At 43.8% G+C, this 26,564-nt stretch overlaps 3 protein-coding genes across 9 annotated transcripts in view; 2 read left to right on the forward strand and 1 right to left on the reverse strand.

Annotated features, from left to right (window-relative positions):
- Positions 1 to 1,251: 1,251 nt before the first annotated feature.
- Positions 1,252 to 4,331, reverse strand: med11 (mediator complex subunit 11). The gene is made up of 3 exons (XM_015046828.1): positions 4,045 to 4,331; positions 2,232 to 2,362; positions 1,252 to 1,681 (listed from the first exon to the last, which is right to left on the reverse strand). Exons 1-3 carry the CDS (start codon positions 4,304 to 4,306, stop codon positions 1,526 to 1,528), a joined length of 549 nt encoding a protein of 182 aa, XP_014902314.1. The 5' UTR covers positions 4,307 to 4,331; the 3' UTR covers positions 1,252 to 1,525.
- pelp1 (proline, glutamate and leucine rich protein 1) lies at positions 4,269 to 16,753 on the forward strand. 2 transcript variants are annotated; one of them, XM_015046738.1, is made up of 19 exons: positions 4,269 to 4,423; positions 4,599 to 4,663; positions 5,374 to 5,479; positions 6,362 to 6,511; positions 6,647 to 6,718; positions 6,843 to 6,902; positions 6,994 to 7,150; positions 7,247 to 7,379; positions 7,642 to 7,729; positions 8,501 to 8,589; positions 9,081 to 9,194; positions 10,252 to 10,402; positions 10,473 to 10,626; positions 10,713 to 10,768; positions 11,694 to 11,827; positions 12,400 to 12,502; positions 12,707 to 14,311; positions 15,170 to 15,499; positions 16,224 to 16,753. In XM_015046738.1, exons 1-19 carry the CDS (start codon positions 4,283 to 4,285, stop codon positions 16,314 to 16,316), a joined length of 3,801 nt encoding a protein of 1,266 aa, XP_014902224.1. In that variant the 5' UTR covers positions 4,269 to 4,282; the 3' UTR covers positions 16,317 to 16,753. The 2 variants fall into 2 exon arrangements, with proteins under 2 accessions (XP_014902224.1, XP_014902232.1); XM_015046746.1 differs by having other exon boundaries at positions 16,227 to 16,753.
- Positions 16,754 to 16,843: 90 nt separating this feature from the next.
- Positions 16,844 to 26,564, forward strand: part of peli3 (pellino E3 ubiquitin protein ligase family member 3) — a 19,467-nt gene continuing 9,746 nt past the window's right edge. For 2 of the 6 annotated variants that reach the window (XM_015046768.1, XM_015046759.1), the window contains exons 1-4: positions 18,159 to 18,564; positions 24,873 to 25,073; positions 26,188 to 26,317; positions 26,410 to 26,511. In XM_015046768.1, coding sequence (XP_014902254.1) covers positions 18,551 to 18,564; positions 24,873 to 25,073; positions 26,188 to 26,317; positions 26,410 to 26,511 — 447 coding nt within the window. In that variant the 5' untranslated portion in view covers positions 18,159 to 18,550. Of the gene's footprint in view, positions 17,789 to 17,808; positions 18,073 to 18,158; positions 18,565 to 24,872; positions 25,074 to 26,187; positions 26,318 to 26,409; positions 26,512 to 26,564 lie in introns of those variants that run through there. The other 4 variants (XM_015046788.1, XM_015046794.1, XM_015046800.1 and 1 more) reach the window with 4 other exon arrangements.

A 26,564-nucleotide genomic window follows, 5' to 3' on the forward strand; every position in this document is an offset into this window, starting at 1 on the left:
CACTGTTTAACAATGAAGTTATCAGACATCCAGACATTTAATATAAGTGAGACGTGAACCTAATATGTCTACAGCAGACAGCTCATATGGATCAATAGCTAAATAAATTTGAGTATCATCTGCATATAAATTAAAAAAAATATTAGCAAACAACCTGATCAAGTGGTAGCATAAAAATAAGTGGAGCATCGAAGCTTTGAGGTAAACCACAGACGGGCTGCAAAAGACTGGAGGAATTGTTACTAATTAAAATTTATCACGTACGATTTGAGCCACACCCACAGAATACTGCAGCCGATTCTGACGTCTATTGTGTTGGAACAGAAATAACTGTTTGTTCATTTGACCTGATTTTAATATTAAGTTCATAACTTTATCCACCAATTAATCCACATTATCAAGTAGATAATGTGGCTGGGATTCAAATCAGCAATCTTCTTGTTGCCAGGCAAGAGAGCTAATGACATCTCCTGTGTGGCAATTAGCTGATTCTACAGTTGTCATAGAACTACTTAACATATGAATTTGGCATTGTCACTGTAAAGTGTTAAAATGTCTCACTGGAGAAAAAGGGAAGCAACATGTAAAACAGAACAGAAGAAAACTGAACCATCCAAAAGAAACTCAAGAGACAAATCATCCTTCAGCTCCTCCATCTAAGCTGTTATACAAGTAACAAAGGTACTCAGAAGATATTTTATTCTTAATATTTGGCAAGATAATTAAAACATGAGATGAAGCACATGACTAACACTGTTCAAAGGACTGCTGAACTCTGTTTGCTGCACTTTTGAGGTCAGAACCTGCATTTGGAAACATCAGAGGCAGGTTTTACTGTTCTTATTATGCTCCTTGATGTCTGGTGGCCACGCTTTAAGTAAAATAATGAATTTCTCTGCATTTTGTATTTGCAAACAATTTTCATCATATGTGAGCCATACTGGATTTTGAAGCCAGACCTATTTATGATTCCAACTTCAAACTGCAACTTGTTTGTAAAAATGTAACACTTAATTACACTGTCAGTCAATTATTCAGTGCTGATTAAGATTTAATGATTCCCCCATTCCCTTCCTCAAATTACATTTTCTTGTAACAAGAAACATAAAAACCTAACCAGACCACAGTTCACCAAGATCATATTTCAGTTTTACTGAGGTGAGAACCACTTGAACACAGGAAGTTCTCAGCCAGCAGCTGATGTTGCAATCCCTCCCACAAGAAAGGAATTGTTGGAACTTAGACTTGGATGTAGGAGATGTACTGAAATTTACAAGTTTATTGAATGTTGCATAACATAAAATTACAATTACAAAATGAAAGTTTTATGTTTTTAAAAAAAATACCACTACTTAATGAATCAGAAACCTGCCTTTAGTCCAGCGTCTTGGTTTGTATCACTCCAACAGTTTTAAGCACCGTCTGTGGAACACCACTGACACACAGTCCCCACCCAACACAGGGAGCTGCTGCTGTGAACCCGGTGACCACGGTAACACCTGGCAGACATGTGGCCTCTGTTCTGTCATATCTGCTGCTGCTGCTGCTGCTCCAGCATGGCTTCGCATGTCCGACCCAGTTCTCCCAGCTTGACCTTTGCATACTCAGCTCTGTTCAGTGACATCTGACAGTCCTTCCTGGTTGAGTAAGTGGAGCCCTCGTGTGGCTGACCAGTAGCAACCTGGTGGGAGGAAAACAACGTTAACATGGCTGGGCTGCTTACAATAATGACATGATTGTTTTTAAACCAGAGCTGGAAATTCGTTTCAGAACTCTGGAGGTATTATCATAAGGAGTGCACTAATAAATTGGGCCAGATTTAATTAATTTTGGGACATCAGTGATTGGCCAAAACAATAAATTCAGTTTATTTATATAGAGTACATTCACAACAAATGTTGTCTAAACAGACTTTACAAAAAAGTAAAGTGAGAGGCGGGGTACACCCTGGAGAGGTCGCCAGTCTGTCGCACATATATTATATATATATATATATATATATATATATATATATATATATATAAAAAACAAAAACGCAGTATTGGTAGGTCAGGTCATACTTTGCAGAATCCAGTGCAGAAAGCTGTGCACCAAAGCATGCTAACACTTACAGAAACATTCAAATAAATTTTCATCAAACATAAGAATATGACCAGGGCCAGGAGACACTGACACCCTGGGTAAGACTGAGCAGTATATGGACCAAAGGCAACAAGTTTTCTTCTTCTGACCTGTGTGAGGTAGCGGATCTGGGCACCCAGTTCATTCTCCACTCGACTGATTGACGTCTGGAACTGGACCAGTTGCCTGTCCAGGAAGCTGGCGTTGTGTTTGTCTTTGGAGAGTTCCAGAACAATGTTTCCTGCCATCAAAGGAAAAGATCAGATGGAAGAAATCAATCCAAGTTTACAGTGAGCAGACCACACCCAAATTCACTGCTACTTTATGAAAGGAGCATCACAATACCAACATTAATGAGCAGCATTAGTAACTATTCCAAGTTAGTTACAAGTTGGTCTCAAGTTTCGTGAAGGCAGGACAATTCCAAGTCGGGTCCAAAGTCAGCCCAAATACCAAATGTTTTATATTAAGTCTTAAAAACAAGTAATTTGAACAAATATATAATTTCATCAAAAGTAATGACTAACAATTCCTTAATTTTTACAATATTTTGAAAGGCGTTTTGTTTGCTGGAACAAGCAGTAAAAAGTCAGAACAATCAGTGCTAATGTACAGTAAATATTAGCTCGACCAATTGAACTGATTTCCTAACACACAACAATACAAACCTGCCCTTATCAAGATCATCAGATTATTAAAATAACATATGGAATTATTTATCCACCTGTACAGAAACAAACTTCATTATGTCTTATAATATTAAGTTGATTTTACATTATTATTATGCTGGTGTCTACCAACTTCTCTTCTTTAGGCTCTGGCCCAAAGCTCTGAGACTTTCTGTGCACATAATATAATGAGAGAAAATTAGGCATGTGCAGATATGGAAATTTGGGCTGATGTCAATATCTGATATTCATATTGCTTTTAAGGCTGATACTTGCAGATATTAAAAACATTTCACCACCTTTTCAACATTTTGGAAAAAAAGGAGCACAACGCTGACTTCACCCTGCCTCTCTGCTTCAGTTAAACAGTCCGCTATCCTGCTGCATCACTATCACTGTCACATGACCAACATCCACCCTGCCCCTCCAGAAACAAATTGGAATAAATGTCCCTTCATCATATCGGCCCAGTTTTATGTATCGCATCGATATCGGCTGATACTGATACAGAAGGAAGCAAGGTTCCGGTGGGTCAAGTCCTCATGGTGTGTTGGTCTGTCAGGGCAGATGGCCGTCATTACAGGAAACGGACAGATGAGTAATGGCATTTTAGATGCTTTAAACATTTTAACTGTCCTAGGCAGGATTCTTAAAGCCATTTCACCACAAACAGCAGCAGAAGCCTGTTTGTAGTAGCTGAGCAAATGAGCAAATGTTACAACCTTTCTTCAAGAAAAGCTTATCATCAAATCCCAAAAAGAAAGCGGTCCTAATCACAATCCATCTAAAGGTTTATGGTGGTATTAAACCATTCCAGGAAGCTTATCTGGCCGCTGTTTTCACTTAGACCCCAGCCCCAAAGAACTCCAGCTCTGAGCAGCGGTATGACTAAGTATGACTGACTGACTGAGATGTTTCACTATTTTAAACATAGAGAGTCATTCTTCATTTTTTCACCACCAGTTATTTAGTCATTCAAATACATAACTATAATTTAATGAAGGTTTTCTGTAATTTACACAAAACTCGAACAACCAGGTGTTGAACTTGAAGAAAAATTAATTAGGTTGTTGTCGCATCTATGATTTATATCCAAAGATTTAACTGAGCATCTTCAATGACTAGTGATAACAACATTTCTTGTTTTTAATTGATAATATATTGTATATTTTCACAACAGTGACGTATTTATTTCCACTTTTCTCGATGAGGAAAACAAGAAACTCCAAAAGCAGCGAAAGCACAGTTTCCTCACCAGCACACTGTAGGACCACCGCGATATCCTTCTCCACATCCTCCAGGATTCGGAGCCGCTCGTTCGCCATCCGGGTTAGGAAGGCGCTCAATGAACCAAACTTAATACAACGAAGAAAACAGCAGCCTTCTATACGCCAACAAACATCCACTTTAGTCTTTCTGCGGTAAGCGCGAAATATTGACGACAGCGAAACGTGGCCGCACAATAGTGACGTCACATTGGCGGTGAGGGGAAAATGGCTACCTCTGCTTGGATGCATGGCACCGCCGCTATGAGGCTTACAGAGGGTCTAGTGTCGGTCCTCAAGGAACAGCGTCCAGAGTATTTGTCCGAGGTGTTGGCTAACTACAGGGAACATGGCGTGTTTCCCACCCAGGTAACCCTGCGGCCCGTGGCGGAGCCCTGCTGCCCAGCCTGCCTCTGTTAGCTTACTGTGGCTGAAGCTGCTCCAGCCTTTGTTGTTCCTGCGGCAGGAGAGCTGCCATGCCTCACAGGCTGCTGCTGCTGTTTGTGGTGAAATGGGTTTAAAACCTGCGTGTTTATCTCTGCAGGGCGCGAGCGATGTCGCGGGGCTCGTGGGATTTAGCAACGCTAAACTGAGCTCCAGCAAAACCAGGTGAGGACGGTGCTTTTCTCACCACACTAGGTATGATGCTCAAGCCTTAGCAGAGCTGACTGTCTGGATAAACTGCTGCTCTCAAATTACTGTAGCTTCGGTTGTAGGATGGATCCCAGGTGTTTTGGAAGGATTTACCACCGAGTCGCCTGTAAATGTGTGTGAGTGTGCCTCTAGTGTGAAGTGCTCTGAGCGGTCAAGATGACAGAAAAGGCTCAGTCCTTTTAAAGTGCGTTTATCTACACTATATTGCCTTATCACGCACACACACAACTCCCAACAATTGGCTTTTGGCGTCAGATGTTCCTACTAACGTGATAAAGTGTCATGAAAGGAAGACGTTTCAGTGGACATGTCCACCTGGGGACAGTAGGTCAGGCGGACTGCATCTGCTGCTTTTATCTGAACAGGGTGATGCAGCCCTCTGCACTGTTCTATAGCTGACCTGAAGGTCAGCTGTACCCTGCCGTCCTTCCCACTCACTGCTACTAGCAGATAAGTGTGGCTTGTTGAGTAGAAAAGACATTTAATTACTATTTAGCGTCCTACGAAGTGATCCGAACACCAGTTTATTCATTTGGAGGAGGGATCCAATACTTACAGCAAAGCAGTGCATAAGTATGATCAGAGGTGAAAAGCATAAAGTTTTATGTTGGTTATGAGCCGACAGTGATGGAGACCTGGTCGTCTGTGTGCTCCTGTCTGAGCAGGTTCGAGGGGCTGTGTCTGCTGTCCATGCTGGTTAAAGACAGTTCCAGTGATCTGTTCCAGCAGCACTGCCTGTCCTGGCTCCGCTCACTGCAGCAGGTCATCCAGGTAAAACACGAACACACACACACACACACAGAGAGAAGAGGAGACATTCATGTGTTCACTTTCTAAGTTCTAAGCTCTGTTTCTTCAGGAAACTCATGAATGTGTTTTTATAGAGTTTGTTACTGCTCTTTCCAGTGTTTTTTTATTTTATTTTAATAAGTGTCTGCAAATAATACTAAACTTTAACATGTCCTGCTTTGTTTGTTTGGCTTATTCAGCTACATGAAATATAATCTCCTCCTTTGAAAAATCTTGGCTCTTTACATTTTTAGTTGAAATGTCAGGTTGGTCGCTTTAAAAGTGCCTCATTGCGGTTGAACCGTTCTCCCACAATGCAATGCAGCCCTTCGGAAATACACAGTCATCAGCTGTTCCAAGTTCAAACATTTAATAGTAACAGAATAACGGCACTGGATAACAGGAGTAAAAGTAAAATCTATGCTGCTTTTGAGAATACAGATGATGATTACCAACATTTAAAATGTAAATAATCTAAAAGCCACAAAGTGTCTGTGGTGGAATGAGATATCCTGACCAGGCGAAAGGTTGTTTTTCCTAACATGTGGTTTGGTTTAGACTTTAGTGGGAGAGGTGTTGAGAAAACTATTTCCCATTTAGAGGATTTAAAAAGCAGATTTTCACTAAACAACAGTGACTGTGCAGAGAGGTTAAAAACCTTCTGCAGACTTGAGTGACGGCCGGAATGCTCCACCCTGTATCATACCATTCAGATCATATATTTTACATTATTTGAACATTTATGATGGGTCATATCAACCTGCCCTCGTATATTGTAAGTGGATGCAGTTCTTTATTATTCATCTGTTCTGTGAACACATTTAAATCTTGACCTAAACCTTCCAATGCTGTGTTCTGCTGCAGTCCCAGGCTCCGTGTCAGAGCATCCAGCTGGCGGTCAGCATCCTGCAGGACCTGCTGCAGTACTCATGTCAGCTAGCAGAGCTGGCCAGGGAGGTCGGCCTCAACTCCATCCTCGGCATCTTGACGTCACTCCTGGGCCTGAAGACCGAGGTGACTCAGGAGAGATCTCCCGTCTTTATTGCACTGCACATGTGAAATGTTTGAATTTTCCCTGCTACAAAGCAGATGATGTGAAGAGGCAACTTCTGGGTCAGGGAAATGATGATGTTGTGTTTGTGGTGTCAGTGTGAGCTTGCAGCCATGGAGGGGATGAGAGCCTGTATGGTCTACTACCCCAGAGCCTGCGGCTCCCTTAAGGTGAGGCATCCCAGTTGCTCTGGTTCCTTCAGACCTACTGACTGTTTAGCTTTGCTGCGTGTCGTTTGGTATGTTGAACAAAAACTGTTCATCTGACTCATGCTGACTTTTCCTTCTGCTGAAGGACAAACTAGGAGCCTATTTCCTCTCCAAAATGGACAGCACAAGCAGGAAAACTCAAGAGGTGCGTCTCCCTGGCTAAAGCTGAACTGTCTCCTCTCCTGGTTACCTGGTTACCTGGTTACCATGCTCTCTGCCACTGTGTTTCCTCTCAGATGGCCTGTCAGGGCTACAGCCACCTGCCCTGTCTGGGGGGTCTGGCCGACAGGTCGGTGGGGACCAGCAGAGCTGAAGGATGGACCAATCAGATTCAATGTCTGCTGGCCTCAGCCAATGGCATTCTGGCTCAGATCTACCAAGGTTCTGAAACAGGTAGAGTCTTTGGTCGGTGATGTTGTGTTCCATCTTCCACATAGCTGTGATTTATTTTTAAATGTGTGCGTGGGGTGATTTCTGTTGGTCTCTCAGATGAAGCAGTTCAGTATCGGGGTCCGGGTGTGGAGCTGCCCTTTCCTCATCTTGATCAAACGGATCCGCTCCTTCTTCTGCAGCTGCAGCATAGATACACAGCTGTCTGCCTGGCGCTGAAACACACACTCCGGTAGGAAACACTGACCCTGAGGCCGAGGGCAGCACTTCATACATCAGTATGAAATACATTTGGGTCTGAAATTACTGGCGACCTGGTTATACTTTAAGGAATTAAAATGCCCAAATGATTTTCTGATAGACATGATTAGTTTGACATAACCAGCAGTATAAATGTTTCAGTCACACTACATTAAAATACTTTGAAAACATAGAGCATGACTAAGGAGCAGTGGTCATGAGAGAGATGTTTGTGGATGTGTTCCTCTTATCAGAGCGGATCCTGCTTCAGCCGTACAACTGCCCATCAGACCCATCCTCAACCTGGTGTGCCGAGCGCTTGCTGTCAACTCCAGGAGCACGGTGAGCACACACACACACACACACGCACACACACACACTATGTTTCTCTGTCTTCACAAGGGCTTTGCATTGACTTCCATTCATTTTGTCAGTTATTTCCACATCCTAAACCTAACCATTACCAGTACATGTCCAACCCTAAGCCTGACCTAAACTACCTTAGTCCTGATCTAAGCCCTAACTCATAGTATTTGTAGGAAAAATGGTCCCTACACTGTATCAAAACAAGGCCACACACACATTTGCTACAGGAATGATGCATAAAGTGAACAGATATTGTGGTGATTTTTTTACAGTAAGTAAACTCACATTAAAGTTTCCACAGCCTGTTGGGTTTACTACGTTTCTACTAACTTCTGTAATTTGGCTTGATCTCTGCTGGATCAACAGTGATCAGGTGGGTCATGTACTTAGTGTTCCTGTGCTGTCTTCATACTCTGTGGATAGACTGTAGTTGCAGTTTAGTTTGGAGATGTTGACATAAGATGTCAACTTTTCGTAAGGTTGGAGTTGTGAGGAGAATGGAGTCAAATCTAATTTGAACGTGGTTGATCCTGTTTCAGGGAGACAAACCGATGCTAAACATGGAGACGAAGCCTCAGTAATATTCATGGTAGATTTGGTGCTGTCTTATCAATGAAACAACTCAACATAAGACTTAAAAACCCAACAACCATAACAGCTGAGAGAAATATGTTAAACATATTTCAAACATAAAGCCTTCCTGATGCTAAGCTAACGGATTGATTCTGATCACCTCATGTTTGTCAGAGTTTAACAGCAGATGGAAGCCTGAGGTTGCTGGTTCTCCCCAGTGTTCACATCATCACTCTGGAGGTGCTGGCAGAGCTTATCACAGTGTGAGTACACACACACACACACACACACACATGCATGTTTGCGTGGCTGTCTTTGTGTGGACTTTCCATTGACTTCCATTCATTTCTACAGCCTAAACCTTACCCTTATGCTAACCTTAACCAAGACTCAATTCACACCTTAGTCCTAAATCTAACCCCTGACCCAAAAACAGTGTTTCCCCTTGTGGTCGGTCTCCGTGTGGGGACCAGGCTTCGGTCCCCACAAGGAGCAGTGGGTCTCCACAGTGTAGTATGTGTCAGGAAAATGGTCCCCAACAAGACATTATAAACAAACACTCACACACTCCTGTCTGTCCTCTACCTTGATCTTCAGAGGAGTTTGGTGAATTTTTCAAATTTTTTGTAAATAAAAATAAAATCAGTTCTTAAATTATTTTCACCATCAGTCTTAATCACAACATTTGGAGATATATTCTGTATTAAAGAGTGGAGTGTAGCTGATGGTGTAAAGGTGATGATGTGTGTTTCAGAGTGCGTAGCGGCATGGTGCAGTACGCTGCTGTAATCCAGAGGCTGTTTTCTCAGACGCTGTGTGCCTGGACGGCCTTACCTGAAGCTAACGTTGGTCAGCAGAGAGCCTACAGGTACGCTCAGCCTCAGCGCTCCTCATGAACGTATTATGTCCAGATTAACAGGCTTCTTCTGATGTGGAAATGGAGACAAACAACCAATCAGAATCCTGTTTATTGCTGTGGAGTCAAATTCACTCTAAATCTACCCTACTTTAGCTGAAACAGAGAAAAGACTGAGTATTGGGGCCAGACTGAGGCTATTATTTTTATAATTACGAACAATAGAACAAAGTTGTCATATTATGACAATAAATTAATAATATTAGTAGAATAAAGATGTTTTGTTGAGTTATCAGGACCAGAGCAGCTCGGCTTGTTTTTCCAAACAGACTCTGCTGTTTCTACATCAGAGTCCTGCTGCTCATAATAACTTGATGCTGATGTATTATAAGCATTAATTATGTCCTAATGGTAAAGCTGATATCAAAGTATAATTTCACAAGATGCTCGACATTCTTCATTTCAATTTTTATTATTTTTTATGTAGTTTTCATAAAATTGCTATTTCCTTTTTCTATTATCATGACTTCATTCTTGCATTATTACTTTTTCTAGTACTATGCCAATTTTAACGACTCATTTCTCATCCAATTAATTTTTTTCTCAGTATTATGAATTTATTCTCATGCTTAACATATTTTTTCAGAGCTGTACAGATTAATACTAGAATAATTTTGTTCCTTATTGTTAAGTTGTTTCTGTCATCACAGTTCAGATTGTTTCCAGGTTCCTCCATTTAAGTAATTAATTTTTTTTTTTAAATTGCGTCTAAATTCCTCTGGCAGTGTTCAGCCAGGTTCAGGTCCAGCCCCGTAATGATTTTCCTGGATATCTATGAAGTTTATCATGGAGAGTTAAACAGTCTGAGATATAAAACCAGTTCATTTTCCCAGGTACCCTGAATACTTCGTTCCTCGTTGGTTTTCTGGCCTTGTAGTTGACTGCTGGACAGAATGTCTTTTCTATATCACACATATTCAGAGATGGTTGCATTGATCCTGGTGTGGATCTGTGAGCTGCAAGTACAGTGTGAGCTGGCAGTATCTAACTCTTGGACTGTTTTTTGCAGCTCGGTGCGGGTCTCTGTGTACAGAACCTTAGAGCTGTGGCTGCAGCTTGTTGGAGCTTCAGCTAACGTCCTCCAGGGAGCCTCCAGCCACGCAGAGCTGCTGTTCACCCACCTGCTGGCCGACATCATGCCCGGAGCAGAATCTGTCAAGGTAAAACGAGTTTGCACACTGAACGAAGAAATCTGAGATGAAACAAGGCAGTGATTAAGGTCTCCTCCAGCTGCGGGCGGGGCTGTCGGCTGATGTGGTTCCTGGAGGGAAGCCCGGCCCTCGCAGGACGAAGCAGCTGGTCATGGCCGACCCGGTGGGGGCGTCGCTCCAGAGGAAAGGAGACCCGGGCTCCAACCAGGACACCTGCCTGTCAGCCCTAAAAGGTCAGCTGCTGCCTCCGCTTCAGAGCATGGATCGGGTCGGGTTCTGTTCTGCTCACAGGCTCTGAGCTGTTTCCTTTTTTTCCCAGTTCTCAGACGCATCATACAGACCAGTGGGACACTTCTAAAGAATGACATACACAAAGTAAGAACCTGCTAGGACTGCAACATGTTGGCTTTGGTCAAGTTAATCTATTTACTAGTCTGAAGTTACATCTGAAGAAGTTTTGTCTTCAGGAGTATTTTTAAAAGACTGATAATTCCATAATAAGTTTCAGAATGAGCCGAACAAAACGTTTGATCTAAAACATTAAAATATTCTTCAAAGGAAGAAGTTTAATGTTGCTGTGAAAGTCGATCCTTCTCCAACTGAAGCTGACAGGAAGATGAAGCCAAACAGCTAAACTAGTAGTTTTGTGACGTTAGCAACACGAGATGGTGGCAATTTTAAACAGTTTTAAGCATTAATGAAGCATCAGTATATAAAAATGTGTTGGCTTAAACTTTTCACATAAAATCAAACAACCCAACATCGTGACAACTGGATCTGTGGACGGATTAGTGGTCAGCCTGATATCTGAACCAAGAGCTGTGTCCAGGTTGGGTCTGATGGACTCTGACCCAACATGCAGTCACACGTTTGACAACTTCTTCATTTCCTGATAATTCACAAGTTTTGATCTCAGAGGTATCATATTACCGCTTCAGTCCTTCCCCCGGTTCTTTATCTTTTACAACAAATGTCTTAAAAATATTCTGGTCATCAATAAACTATCTTAAATGATTATTTTGAGCCTTAGGGTTAATTTTTGCAGCTGTAATAATTTTTTTATGTGTTATCAAACTTGTGCCAGCTGGAGTGACCTTGGAATCATTGGCTCTCTGCTCCAGCGCCTCCAGTCAGGGCTGACAGGGGGTGGGAGGACTTTTTTTTTGTTTTCTTTTATATATACTATCTGGAATAATGGAAGGTGTTTTAGAGAAATGAACGTTTAGCTGGGATGATGTTTGTGGTAGCCAGGTGGATTTCCTCCCTCACTCAGACTCTCTCTCCCTGTCTGTGCCTGCAGCGCCTCCATGAGGTGGTGCTGCCGCTGTGTGTGCGCCTTCAGCAGCAGCAGACGAGCAGCATTGCTGCATGTGAGTCTGTAGGGGGCGTCAGTGGGCAGTACAGCAGCGCCCTGACCCGCCGTCAACTCTACAGGTACGTCTAAAAAAAATAAATAAAAAAACATGTCCAGAATGAGTCAACACTTTATGACTACTGAATAGGAAACTATCTGTTTTAATGGCCAAATAAATACAATATTATACATAGTATTTCATTGGATGCAAATGCTATTGCCTGATATATCTTCATTAGTATCGGCCAATGCTTTTAATATATGGACATCAGTTATATATATATATATATATATATATATATATATATATATACACACACACACACAAATCTATATAATTTCCCTCCCCTTTAAACACATTGAAAAAATGACCACACCACTGACATTGTTTCTCTACTTCAAATAAACTACCCACAATCCTGTGCTGTATCTGTCACATAACACACCACCCTCCCTCAAGAAACAGAAATGGCAAAAATATCCAAATAAATATTGTCTATCAACATGGACACATTTTCACTTATTGGACTGATGTATTAAACGGTGCCTGCCATCAGCCTCCCAGGTTTGCACCAAGTTCCCAGTCTGTCCTTGTCTGATCCAGTTTCCCAGAATCCTCTCTGCCAAAGCCTCTTCCTGTGTTAACCTGCAGGTTGCTGCTGGCCCTGGTTCTTGTCCCATCTCCATGCTGGCCTCCGCCTCTGACCTGCGCCGTGTCCATCCTCAGCAATGGCCGCCTGGACCGCAACCTCAAGGTTAGCCAATCAACTGTCTTTTTCAGGTACCACAGTGGTACCAAACTGATGAGAGAGAGAAACGTTGCTCTGGTTTCCACACTGGTACACAGCTGGACACAGGTGTCCAGGTGTGCAGCTCAGCCATCAGCAGATGTTTCCTCTCTGCTGTTTGAAGCTGTTTCAGGCTGACTGACCGCTCTGCCTCCTCTCTCCCCCCATCAGGTTTCATCTTTCTGTTCTGAGGCGCTGATCGTCTGTAACTCCCTCCTCCACCCCCGCACTCCATCCATCGCCCTCCCACTGCCCCCTCTTGCCCTGAAGCCCCCCCCCACACCCTCTGTCCTGTCCGGCCCAGGCCCCGCCCCCAGGTTGACCCTGCCCACCCCGCAGGGCGGACCCGCCCCCGGACCACCCTTCCCTGGCCGTCACCCGCTCAGCCTGGGCCCCAACTCTCTGCTGGTCTCTCTGGAGAACCATCTGTCCCTGGTTCCAGGGTTGCCGGGCCAGGGCCCCGCCTCGGCCCCTGGAGACCTCCTGCTGTCCCCCCACGGCCAGCCACAGCAGGACCCAGCCGGGCTGGGGCTCCCGGATGGCCAGAGGCCTGTGTTTGTCCGCTACGACAAAGAAGAGGCAGAGGATGTGGAGATCTCTCTGGCCAGCGACTCAGACGACAGCGTGGTCATCGTCCCGCCAGGCATGCTGGGAGCCGACAGCCAGCTGGACGATCCGGCCCCTGGCTCCCAGAACTTGCTGTCTGCTGCGGTGGGGGCTGGTGCCAACCTGCCAGGGGGAGACACTGTCGCCATGGTTCCCAGCACGGCAGCTCCAGCCTCATTGGACGTGACGTCGCTGCCCAACGATCTGGTCCCCACCTCCAGCACCCCAGCCAACTCCTTCCCCCCCTCCAGCGGCTCAGTGGTCTCCCTGGTGACGTCACTGACCCCCGGCTCCGCCCCCCCTCCTGCTGGGGGCCTGGCGGACCCCGTGGCGGTCAAGCCCCAGCTGCAGCAGATGCTGCTGCAGCCCCCGGCCCCGGGGCCCCAGGGACCCCCTGGCTCCATGGCCATGCCGCTGCAGGTGCAGCTGCAGAACCAGCTGGCCCAGCAGGGCCGCCACCTCCACCAGCACCCACCCCCAGCTCCACCCAGCAACCAGGACTCAGCCGTCATCAACATAAACAGCACTGATGATGAAGATGAAGACGAAGAGGACATGGAGGATGATGAAGAGCTGGAGGACGAGGAGGATGGTCTGGATGAGGAGGAGGAAGAGGAGGAAGGCAGTGAAGACTTTTATGAGGGGGAGGACTACGAGGACTTTGATGAGGATGCTGAAGAGCTTGAAGAGGAAGAGGAGGATGAAGATGGGGACATGCCTCCTCTGGAGGGATCAGAGGACAAGTCAGAGGAGGTGACCATGGAGGAGGAGGAGAAGGCTCTGAGAGCAGAAGAGGAAGAGGGAGAGGGGGCGGGGTTTAACCCGGAGGGGGGCATAGAGGAGCTGCAGAGCAGCAGAGCTCTGTTTGGAGAGGAGAGGATGAAGGTCCAGAAGGTGGAGAGCATCGGAGTTCTGGAAGAGGCAAGGGACGGGGAGGAGGGGGGAGACAGGGGGGACAGGGAGGATGACAGCGAGCGCATGGATGACCCCAGCATGCCTCAGATCCTGTGTGTCACTGGAGGAGCGCTGGAGGAGAGGGCAGACAGCAGCCAGGAGGCTGCCCAGGCAGCAGGGGAGCTTCAGGACCAGCTCACACTGTGGGACCAGAACCGCCAGCAGAACCCGCCCACCGGGGCCTTGGAGGAGGAGCCCACCGCTCACAGTCAGCAGGTAGGCTCCAGACCTGGACCCCCACAGGGACATGGGATGTCATTCACTTTTCTTCTAAGAGTTATTGGAAGGCTCTGCTGTAGCAGTCAGTGTTCCAGTGGTTCTGAAGAAGCCTCTGTTGTTTAGAGCCTTTTTAAGTTAAGTTCTATAGAAACTTAAATTATTATCAGAATAATTCTGCAAAATGCGACAAATCATGTGGAAAAACCTAGTGAGCAACAGCAAGACCAGTTGGATTCTTACACACGTCTGTGTAACCCCAGTGACCCTTAACTCCAAATTTCTCAAAAAAAAAAAAAAAAAAAAAATTCCAAACTGTTACTATTTTCTTTTAGTGTCTTTTAGAAAATATGTGCCTCATTTAGTCAGAAACAAACTTCTTGGTTGAATAAAAATGATTTTAAATCTAAATCTGCCCAGAGTTTTAGCAGATCACTGAGACTGAAAGATGGACTTGCATCACGTGCGTTTTCTTGTAAATGCAGGAATTTCTTAGTTCTTACTTCAGTTTTAAGATGCTTGGCCTCAAGTTTTCCCAAAAGACTTAAGATTTAAATTCCTTATTGATCCTTCAAGTTAACAGTTTACATAGTTTGAAGAAATTCTACAGAAACTCACTAAATGGTTATTGCAACACAAAACAGACAAATGTTAGCATTTAGCATTAATACTTGCAGTCACAACATTGCATCGTTCTGAAATAGAACAAGTCCATCAGCTGCAGAGTTTATCTTCCAGAGGAATCTCGATTCTAAAAAACAGGTGGACTCAGTGTGTCAGTTAGGTTTTTATTATCTTCTTAGCGTTTTGTGATCAGGAAGCCAAGCGTTCCGTCTAAAGTTCCGTCCCATTCCACAGGAGTCTGTGGCTGAACGTGAACAGGAAGCTGGTGAGGGAGAAGAGGTGGCAGTGGAGGCGGAGCTTCAGGAGGAGGAAGAGCCAGTCGTTGTGCAGGAGGAGGAAGCTGCAGCAGGAGCATCGGGAGGCGAGGAGACTCCCGCTGCTCCTCATGATCCTCAACAGGATCAAACCGACACGCAGCAAGGATATGAAACTCAAGCAGAATGGACAAAACCCGAAGGAGAAAAGGAAGAAGAGAGTAATTCTGAGGAGGAGAAAAGGATGAAGCGGAAGAGAGAGGAGGATGACATAGAGGACGAAGGAGGACCAAGTCCTGAAAAGAAAAAGGTAAAGAACAATAAATGTTGGTCATATTTCACAAGTTTTCGATATTAATAGCTATTACGGTATATGTTTTCAATAAACTTTTCTTCTTTTATAAGTCTTTTAAAATTCCACCTTAAATCTAAGTTTTCCAAATTTAGATGTGAAAAATATTTCCATGGAGGATAAAACAGCAGCTGGAACTGAAACATTAAAGTCACTCAGTCCAGCAGCTGGACTGGGTTTGACTCTGGATGTGTGGTACAGGAAGTAGTCAGGAAGACTCATTTGTAATTTCATTATCATTTTTCTACCAAAAACTGGATATTAAAAGTCTTCAGTCTGGAATTTTGGTCTCAAATAAACATTTTTTATGTTAATTTTGTTTCCAGAGACTTCATAACTCAATTTATTAATTGTTTCTGTTGTTTTGTTGATTTATTTTTTATATTTAAAATCTCTTCCACTTCCAGTTCCAGTATTAAATGCTCATTAGAATTTAAAGTTTATTGATCTTTGAGCATGTGTTCTTGCCTTATTACGCCGTTATTATCATTACTGGCAAATTGTCTCAAAACAACGATGTTATCGTTTATCACGATAACCTCTGGGATGATTAATTGCCCAGAAACATTAGTTATTGTTGCAGGCCTGTTTCTGGGTCTAGACCTGAAGGTTTCCTAGCAGACTTTGTTTTTCTGTATGTTTGAATATGATGATAAATTACTGGAGTTTGTCTGTTCTCCAGCAGGATGATGAAGCGATGGCCTCCATGTTGGCAGATTTTATTGCCTGTCCACCTGATGATGAAGATGTTGCCTCAGGATCCAGCCAGTCGTAAACACTCGCCCACCTGAACGGACTGAGTGGACCATCATGGACATTTGCTCTGTTTTCAACACTGAGTGACCTCAGAACAGAATTGAGACTCTCCAGTCGTAGTTGAGCAACCAGGTACTGTCTGGGATTCTGACGATGGTGGAAAGTGTTGTGCTCCGTTGTGTTGGACATGGAAAGATGGAGGCTTCCTGTTACCACCCTGGAACTGACCAGAACTGTGTTTACAGAGTAAGAGGAGCAGCAGCGTTTCTCTGGGAAACAGTGAAGCCAAGAAATGTTAGTCAGAACTCTGCTTTTCTCTCTACAGTCGTCAACCTGCAGGAAGTGTCCACTCTTTTTGGTTTATGTGTACCGTTTAGTGTTTTTGAATTGTTTTCTCTCTGTACTCTGTTTTCTTACATTAAAGTAGTAAATATCTGTCATGGATTACATGCACTACATCCAGACCTGCTCTGAGGATTATTTCCATCTGCACATAGTGGATATTTCACATCCAGAAAGCCACTCAGCATGGGGAAAAAAAGTTTTTAAATGTGCTAAGATGGAATTTGCTTAATATAATTCTAGGTTGAATTTTCTGAAATGACACTTGAGATTATGATCAGTTTTCACTGGATTTTTATCCTGGAACAAACTTTAATTTCAGTTTTGTTATGGAGTCAGTCCAGCAAAACCCTCCATCCAGACTGATGTCTATGAAAGACGAACAGATGAGTTTTAAATCTGTTCCTGAGAATATTTCAGTTACGGTGAAGGATGATCCAAGATGTCCAACAGCAAGAAACAAGATCATCTGAAGTGTTTGAAAGGGTAATGAAATATAATGTAAGTAAATATTGGTTATGGGCCACAACAGCAATAAAAATGATTGAATATCAATATCAGGGCAAATTTTCACATCGGTGCATCTCTAAAATAAACTCACCAGATCTTAACCTGTCAGTCAGTAAAACGGGTGCTGGACTGACCTCTGGTTTGTTCCAGAGTTGTGTGTGTGTGTGTGTGTCAGGCTTTTGGCTATGCCTGTTTATACGCTGACGCGTCTTTTTCTGCGGTCGCAGCCAGGAGAGTAGGTGGGGTCATGGGGGTTGTTAGATGATGGAACTGCGGACCTTCACCGATGTTTGCGGACGGTTCTTTAAACGTCCCACATCGGGATCCCGTAGAGTCGACGCTGCTTGCTTGGGTGTTTTCCGCCATTATTCATCCCGGACGGATGTCAGAAGCGGAGAGGGAGAGAGAGAGTAGGAAGGAGGGGTTTGGCTGATAACATCCGGGAGCAGCGGACGTGTCTCCTGATGGGAGGCGATGACGCGCCTGACGCCCTGATCCTCCTCTGCCTCTCATCCTTCCTCACTCTGGTTCGTATTGATCCAGGCTGTGCAGGAACAGACGGAGCCCGCCTTCTCTTCTACCGGCAGAAGGAATCTCACAGAACCGAACCGGTACTGGACCTCCCCTGGCAGACAGCTGGTACGGACCCCCGGCTGGGGGCTTTATGTCTTTAGAATAATCGCAGGAGCAGGAAGGGGCCGCCTGAGCTTGTTTGTGTGTTTTCCTGCTGGTGAGAGGATGATATAGAGGTGATGGAGGCTGCTGGAGGTGATGGAGGCTGCTGTCTGCTCTTTGTTGGCGGGCTGCTGCTCCTTCAGCAGCCTCTCCTTTCCACTCCATCCTCTGGGTTGTGTCGGTATTAGTGACGGCTGAGATCTGAACCAGGTCTGGGAACCTCTGCATCAGCATCATCATCATCGTCAGTATGTACGGCTGATCAGCTGTGTGTTTTTTGCGTAAGGGTGTACTGTGTGTGTGTGTGTGTGTGTGTGTGTGTGTGTGTGTGTGTGTGTGTGTGTGTGTGTGTGTGTGTGTGATGGAGTCCCCTGTGCGAGCAGGGCTCTGCGCACGTCTCCAGCATCCCGAGATGCTGCTTCATTTCTCCATCGAGAGGCAGAACAAGGGTTGTCGGTTTCCTGTTGTGGTTGTTTGCTTTCGTCCGGCCTTTGGTCCCAGTCTGACTGTGTTTCTGAGGAGGAGGAAGAGGGAGGCTGTCATGGGAAAAGGCAAGCCGCAGCCAGACGCCGCAGGCGGGAACAATACGTGGAGAAGGGACGCTCTTTCAGTCGAAATAAATCTCCCTTGTGTGGCGCATTGGCGGCCTGCTGAGGTGTTTCCTGTCTTCTAGATGGTTCCAGGGTGGATGAAGGAGGAGAGGCCGTGGTGGGACGGCAGCTCAAAATGGCAGATTCAAGGTAGCGGCAGCTTCTTCTTGCTCCTGCTCCAAAACAGCCCGGTTTGCTGAGTAATGACTCATGTACAGCCTGTCCTGCTGGGAGGAAACAAAAGCTGGCTCCCAGCCGCAGGTCAGATCAGATCCAGAGCCGTGGTTCTGGCTGCTCCGGGCCTGCATCTCCATTAGATTCTAGAGAATTCCGTTTTTGACAGCATGATGTGATGCGTTCAGGGTCACCCAGGTCTAGGAGTTCATGGTGCTGTGAACTGCTCTTCACGATTCTGTTGCTTCCATAGTCGGCGTAAGGCATAAGCAAGCTAAGCTGCTTTGTTATGGGGGCACTTGTAAAGTCACGCTGTAATAATAATAATAATAATAATAATAATAATAATAATAATAATATTAAAATTAACAATTTTTATTTTCATAGTCCAATTCCACTTATTGGCACGTGAATTAGCATGTTGGCTAAACATTTATCTCTGAGCTTGCTAACTATGTATAGTTGCCTTGCTCACTAACTGTCAGAGCTGTTGCTGTGAACATAGCCTCTCTCTGTGGTGTGCTTGGCTCTGTCTTTCTGTTTCATAATGTATCTCCAGGACAAAGGCATCAAAGTAGCGAGTGCTGCCTTTATGTAGCAGTAGCGTCATATGATGGATTGTTCTATCGCCTGACAGTCTAACAGTTAAGCTGTGTTGCTATTCTTTAATGAAACCACTAACAGACTGGTTTCAGTGGATCTGTGGTTTCTGTGTGCATGCTCTGTCTTCTCAAACACCCAGTTGTTTGCTGCTCACACTGATCCAGGTTCTGCTTCTGCTGGAGGTTTCTTCCTGGTACAGGAGAGTCCACAATGCTTGCGCAGTCTGAGGGATTAATACAACCAACTATCCACTGTTGTCGTATTTGTTAATTGGGAGGGATTGTTATGAATTCGATGCAGTCGGCTGGACCTCTTTAGATAAACATTGTTTTCAGTATGCATTATACACTAACTTCAACTTTGTGTCATTAGTTGGGTCAAGTTTGAATGCAAGTATTTCAATGTGAAATTATCTACATAACTGCATTAATTTGACTATATATTTATTTATATAAATAAGATGTATATGTCTAGGCTGTTTGTTGCCCAACAACTGAATTGATGTGAAGATTTGACCATGATGCTGCCAAACATGGTGAAGGCAGCATTATGCATAATGTGGGTCATTTCTGGGTCATTGTACAAAGTGTGCAAATCCTTCAGCCTGCTCTTTGTTTTTTTTGTTTTTTTTGTTTGTTTTTTTTGGAAAACAAAGAGCAGGACAACAAACGCTTCAGGGTAGCTCAGCTGGACCAACAGGAAATAAATCCATTTCTGTTAACTTGAACTCGACCAGCAGCAGGTGATGGCTGCAGAAGGTTTGTTAATTTTTACTGGGATGTATGTATACTTTTGACCTGGTGTATTTATAAACACTTACAGTAAAATTCTAACTTGTATACCTGATTTTTCAACGATGACCTCAGTCCACCTTGAAAACAGAAAACACCTTCACACATCCATTCAGTTAGTCCATATTTACTCTAATGTGTGCCAACCTGTTCCACCCTCAGCTCTGCAGACTCTGCCCTGTAACAGAGTGTTCCTTTTTAATTCAGATCCCTCTAGTTCTGCTTCACAATGCAGTTTAATATGATCTGATAATGTTAGCTTATTTCACCCGTTTTGGACTTGTTGCCCGGACCAATTCTGCTGTGGAAGTGGAATGACGGCGGGGGTTCCTCTGGGAACACAGTAGCTAATATTTGCTGCAGTGCAGCCCTGAAATTCTGACCCTGAAAACTTGGGCAGAGCGCAGAAGGTTCCTCCACTGGTTCTGTGTCTGAGGCAGCAGACGGAGTGCTGGAGCCTCTGGTTTAGTAGGGAGTGGACCGAGGCGCCAACAGACACTGTTACATGACCGTGTAAATCATGCAGCTGTCCTTTCTTGTGCTGTCGTGTCTGAATTGGTTCATATGGACTTAAAGCTCAGACAGAAATACAATGACAAAATAGAGAAATTCTTCCACACAAGGAGAAAAGCTGTACAGGTTTTGTTGAAGCTAAAGCTATTCTCTCGAAACACAACCTGATCATTTGTTCCTGAAGATCATCAACTTATCTCCTCCTATTTACCTCTGTTTCCTTCGACCTTTCCCACCTGCCCGGCAGACGGTGAGAAAGGAAAAAGGAAACGGGATGATGTTCCGTAATCCGAAAAATATTAGCTGGATCCACTAAAGGGAGATTCTGTGGAATTTCCTTGCAGTACATCACATATTTAACACTGTGCTTCAATAAAGAGAGCAGATTTCAGAAGGTTTCCTGTGAAGCTAACGGCCAGTCAAACCACTGAGGTGCACCGGTTTGTCTTCCTCCCTGGTGGAACATGCACTGCACTGCAAAACAGAACAACTGAGCCTGCATGCAGAGTAATATTTACTAGATTTATAAGAGTTTTATCTTCTGTAGCACTGTACGTTTACAAGAGACAGTTACTGTGGTCAGAATCAAATCCACTCAACATGTTCAGTTTCACAGTGAGTGATTTGCATGAAAAGGTAAATCAGAGTAAATCTAACCCATCTTTAATGTTAATAAAAGATGGGTCCTGATCATTATCAGGAGGAATTATTATTGTATTTTTGAGATGGGAAAATTTTCCTTCAGACTGCATTGCTCAAACTATGAAAACATTTTTATTTCATTTTTTTCCCATGTTGCCATTTGCACTGATGACATAAATGCTGAAACAGTGGAGGGTTCTGAGATCTAAAAACTATTTCTACGTTACCCAAGATCAGCAGTAACAGAATCTTCCAGTCCTGATTCTGAGTGGGATTATGAGCCGATCTAATGGATTTGAGCTACTGACTACTCATATCCACTCAGCAGAACCCTTGTGTAAAAAATCAGAGGTAGATATGAGCTTTAAGACAAATGAAAGAACGACTGAAGACTCCTCATCTCTGTATCACAGGTTGGATGTAAGATAATTTTATTTCACAAGAAGATCATGTTTATAATCACATCATGGGGATTGAAGAAGTTTTTTTTTTTATTAATAAGCTAAGTGAAGACATAGAGATATATTTGATGTATATTAATGGCATGAACTTAATTGCTGTCAGATCCTGCAGAGTAATGTTAAGTTAAACTCTCCATCTATCAGCCTGGAGGTGGATCAGAGGAGCAGTGGCTCCACTGGCCAATCATCTACTGTAGGAAGCTTATGTGGAATTATAAGGGAGGTAAATCTAGATCTATGCTTCTAGACTCAGTTCTTTGCAGAAGCAGCAGCCATAAAACTGCAGAGAAGATCCAAGCTCTGAAGGTCACAGTGAGGGCCGCAGCCATGAATACCTGCAGCTGATGGCTGAGTGCTGTGAAGGTGGAGCTGTGGGTGGAGTTAGCAGGAAGATTATGTTTGGAAATGAAACAGGAAGTGATGCTAACGGAAATAAATCCACTTAAATCACATGAAAAGGATCAAAATGTTCTCTAGATGATCTTTGTGCTTTTGAGCGAGAGCTCGCCTTTCTCCTCTGTGCTTCTGCAGACTCTTCCTCTGTGTTCTCCTCTTCCTCCATCAGACAGCTTCTCCATGTCTGTCGCTTCCTGCCCACACAGTGGGACTGTGGCTTCGTTAGAATATGGGTGGGCACAACACAGGCAATCCATCAGCCTGCCAAATCTGGACACACACACATGCACAAACACACACACACACCCATACACTCTACTTCCTCTTCTTCTCTTCTTCCATCATCTCTGTCCAAAGATGGATTCAAGCTTTTCTGTTTTTTTTTTTTTTCCCACCAAAGCTGAACCTCCTGGACCTCCCACCTCTCCTGTTTTCACTCCCACCTCTAAATCTGCTCCCTCTGTTCTCTTGTTGTCAACATCCACTCCACTATGCAGGGTGTATTTCTTTTGCTCTCATACAGTATTTGGAATTTATTCAGCTCAGCTAGAATATTTACTGTGCAAAAAGGCTGGCAGCAGAGAAATACAGCAGGGAGACAAACTGAGCTCACTGGATGAAATAAGGCTTTTTTTTCTGTAACCAAATTTCCATGAAATATTTGGTATTACCTACAAAGTTGTCATGCTGATGTTCAAGAAAACTCCTCACTAAGTTCCTCTCTGCAGTCTGTCATCACAGACAGACAATCTTTAAACTCCTGTCAGGTGTCTCAGTTCTATTGTAAGCTGTGTACCTTATATTGATAAGGTTAAGTTGAGGTTTGGTGTTAGTTACCTTCTGGTCTGTTGAACATTTTCTCTACAAAACTGAACCAAAACAGGAAACTGAGTTTTTTGTCTCATTTCCTGCAGACGGCACAGATCTGATGCTCGAGGTTGGAGAGGTGATGCAGACTACAGTCAGCCTATCAGAACGGTGCAACCTAACCAACGCTGTTCCAACAGCAGGGGGCGTGTTTCTCCCTGTTTTCAGATGCCTCACTAAACAAACAGTGTGGGCTGGTAGCATCATGGTGGCTATAGTGATGGCTTTAGGTCATCACTGCAGTCAGTTTAGATTCCGTCTATCACCAGGGTTCTGATCTGATCTGGACTTGAAGCTTTCTTTGTGATAAGCTCGACTGGAGACGGTTTTTATTCAGCATGCTGTTTTTCTTCCACAGTCCTGAGAAGCTGATTCTAAAGCTGGAGTTTTTCCTCTCCACTGCCACTACATGCACGCTCTGTATGAGGGATTGCTGTAAAGTCAACGACTCAACAGAGTGATTGTCTCTATGTTGTCATCCAGGATGACTGAACACTGCAGGTCAATGACTTGATGCTCTGCTGGGTTTCCTTACAGAAACATTGAATAATAAACTGAACTTAATCCAATGACTAATAATTAGGATTAAATTGTGTTTGAACTGAAATGACTTTTTTTGCACAGTGTCTTGAAACGTTTGTTGTGAATTGGAGCTATATAAATGAACTGAACTGAATTGATCTAAAAGTAATGGCTCCTTTACTGTTGGTGCCTACAGACGCAGATCTCTGTTTTCAGGATGCTTGTCCTCTACCTGTCAGAATTACAGCAAGAGCAGAAAAACAAATGTAGATTTTAGTGCCTTCATTCTTTCGTGTCCGTCCGCCTGTGCTCTTTGATTGCTGTGGTTACGGCCGGAGATCCCTCAGCCCTGACCGGCTCTCCACCCATTGATCCAGTGATCCTTCCTGGGCTGAACGGAGGTTCTGTTGGGTCTGACAGGATCCACATGTTTTGGATCATGCTCTGACTTAGCAAAATACTAGGAGGAATAAGGTGACTGGTCTCCTGTGAAACAGTCTAACCTAAAGCATTGCTCTGTTCTGGGCAGTGTGAGGATTTCAGCCATCTTGTTCTGCCTGAGTCCAGAAGACGTTCATGTTGTGGTTCAGAATCAAAGTGATACCTGAAGAACATGTTGGATCCTCAACCTGCTGCATCAGGATGAGGAGGCTGGGAAGTATTTCTGAAGAGTATAAAGCTGTCAGGTTGTGACACCATGTCTCTGCTTAAACACACTTCGTCTCATTATGAAAATCATTTCATGTTTGAACAACAACCTATTAGTTTCTTGGTTATTTGCTACTTAATATTTATCATTCAAAGCCCAGCCAATCATCCACTGTTGTTAACTCTGGCTAATTATTTCATGTAATGGTTTGTAAATAAGCCCTCAGTAAATTCCCCTGTTTCTTTTTTTATTTAGAAGTGTGTCTCATTCGTCCAGATCCTCTGAGTTTCTCTGAAGTAAAACAGCCACCACTGCGTGTGACACATGTCCAAAACCTCCTTTATTAGTGTTTCTGGTTCCACCTGAAGGCTTCAGACTGTTCCTCAACAATGACCGGGAATTAGAAAACAAAGAGGATGCCCAAATTTGGGATGTGCCGTTAATAATCCCAGGATGGTTACCTAACCTTTTCAAAGAGAGAACAAAGAGTGAGAGCTCTGTGATGCTCTGCACTGCTCTGTTTTCCATGTGTAGGTGGTCTTGCCCACTTCTGATTATTAATAGTGTTGGACATTCAGAGCCAAACTGAATCTGTTCACAGACACATGGACTGAGCTTTGACTCTCAAACTGAAGTCAGAGGAGCCAGGTGACTCAGTAATGTGTGTGTCTGTGCGTGTGTGTGTGTGTGTGTAGGACAGAAGGTCCCGCTGCTGTTCCTACAATGATCATGTTGTTCTCATTTGCATTTGCAGCTGAATTCAGAGTGTGTGAATAGGCTTGTAGTGTTTCAAAAGAAGGAGGAATCATTTTGTGACCGTCTCTGTGTCCTGCTCCTCAGCAGCGAGCCCCAGTTGTGGCCGGTGGGCATGGTTCTGAAGGGCAGCTCAGAGGCGCTGTGTCCCCCCCCATCTCTGGAGCTGCGCCCGTCCTGCAACAAGAGCCAGCCCTCCCCTCCTCTGGGCTCCAGCTCACAGCCACACGACGGAGTCATTTCTGAGGACAAGGAGCCCATCAAGTACGGCGAGCTCATCATCCTGGGGTGAGGTCGTGCAGCGAACACTCTCACCAAACGCTTTTTCTCATGACTAATTCTTGAAGCGAGTCTGAGTGGCTGACTAGTCACTCAGACTAGTCAGCCACTAGTCTGACTAGTGGCTGACTAGTCTGTCACTAGTCAACTTTTAATTCAAAGTTGCACTAAACGTTGCATTAAAAGTCAATTAAAAGTGTCAACTTTGCATTAAAAGAGTCATTATTAACTGAATGACACTTTATAACAAAAGTCATAAACATTCATGAAGACTCCTTCATGTTCATGACAGTGTTATGCTCACCCCTTCAAATAAAGTGTTACCAAAATGAGTTTCAGGTTCAGATTATAGGTCAAGATAAAGAAGCAAACTGTTCAGATGATGAAGGGAAACATGCTGGGCTGACTGGGAGGAGGAACTGGGAAAGACAGAAAAGGTTCCATGATGTGAATCCCTGCATGGTGGTTGAGTCTGCTGCCACTAAACTGATGTGTGTGATTTTGGACGTTGGGAGTAAATTTATCTGAACTTATATTCAGTAGAAGTGATGATGGTTTTTCCATAACTCATTCTTAAGGTTATTGTTGTTTTATTTCTGTAGTGGAAGCATGTTGTAATGGAATAACTGTGACTAGCAGGTTTGAGGATTAATTTGACTTTGTTTGTAGTATTTCTATAATCAAAAGGTATTTGATCAATTTTCCTGCTTGCACATATGAAGTTTATTATTTGAAAATGAGACATACTGTACAGTTATTTCAATGATTCAGATATGTAAAACAACTACAGTGTTTGACATTCAGATTCAGTATCTGGCTGGAGGTGATTAATGTAGGAATGGCAAAATATTAAACCTTTAAATCTAAATCTTTTGTATAAATAAGAAACGATGGACAGATGATATAACATCCAGATTTATTTTTAATTAAGCTATTTAAGTTTACCACAGCCAGAACTCGAATCGCTTTCACCCTGTTATGTTTTAGCAACTTTGGACTAATGACTGTTTTTCTGTGAAATGCTTTGAGATGTGTTGTGAATTGGTGCTATATAAATAAACTGAATTGAACTGGGCTCAATAGTAGTATTACATATTAAATCTCTTGTTCTTATTCCTCCCAGCCACAATGGGTCACTGGCAAATGGTGACAAAGGTCGTAGAAGAAGTCGCCTTGCCCTTTATAAGAGACCTAAAGCCAACGGGGTCAAGCCGGATGTTATCCACAATGTCTCAACACCACTGGTGTCAAAGGTAGTTACCCTAAAATGTTCTTTCTCCACCAAAAAATATAGGTGGGACACATCACAATACCATGCAGTGACCTTTGACCTTCCTGTTGCCAGGCTCTCAGCAACAAAAGCCAGCACAGCATCTCCTACACACTGTCACGGAGCCACTCTGTCATTGTGGAGTACACACATGACATCAACACAGACATGTTTCAAGTAGGTTCTTCTACACACACACACACACACACACACACACACACACACACACA

Source organism: Poecilia latipinna, unplaced genomic scaffold, assembly GCF_001443285.1.
Source record: "Poecilia latipinna isolate Pla-1442-1.1 unplaced genomic scaffold, P_latipinna-1.0 Scaffold40, whole genome shotgun sequence".
Classification (NCBI taxonomy): domain Eukaryota; kingdom Metazoa; phylum Chordata; class Actinopteri; order Cyprinodontiformes; family Poeciliidae; genus Poecilia; species Poecilia latipinna.

Coding starts and splice junctions, on each gene's coding strand:
- pelp1 (XM_015046738.1), top strand. CDS start 4,283: ATGGCTACCTCTGCTTGGATGCATGGCACCGCCGCTATGAGGCTTACA. Junction 7,380..7,641: donor GCGCTGAAACACACACTCCG/GTAGGAAACACT, acceptor TCCTCTTATCAG/AGCGGATCCTGCTTCAGCCG. Junction 8,590..9,080: donor CTGGCAGAGCTTATCACAGT/GTGAGTACACAC, acceptor TGTGTGTTTCAG/AGTGCGTAGCGGCATGGTGC.
- med11 (XM_015046828.1), bottom strand. CDS start 4,306: ATGCATCCAAGCAGAGGTAGCCATTTTCCCCTCACCGCCAATGTGACG. Junction 2,363..4,044: donor GGTGGTCCTACAGTGTGCTG/GTGAGGAAACTG, acceptor CTTTGATGGCAG/GAAACATTGTTCTGGAACTC. Junction 1,682..2,231: donor AGATCCGCTACCTCACACAG/GTCAGAAGAAGA, acceptor TCCTCCCACCAG/GTTGCTACTGGTCAGCCACA.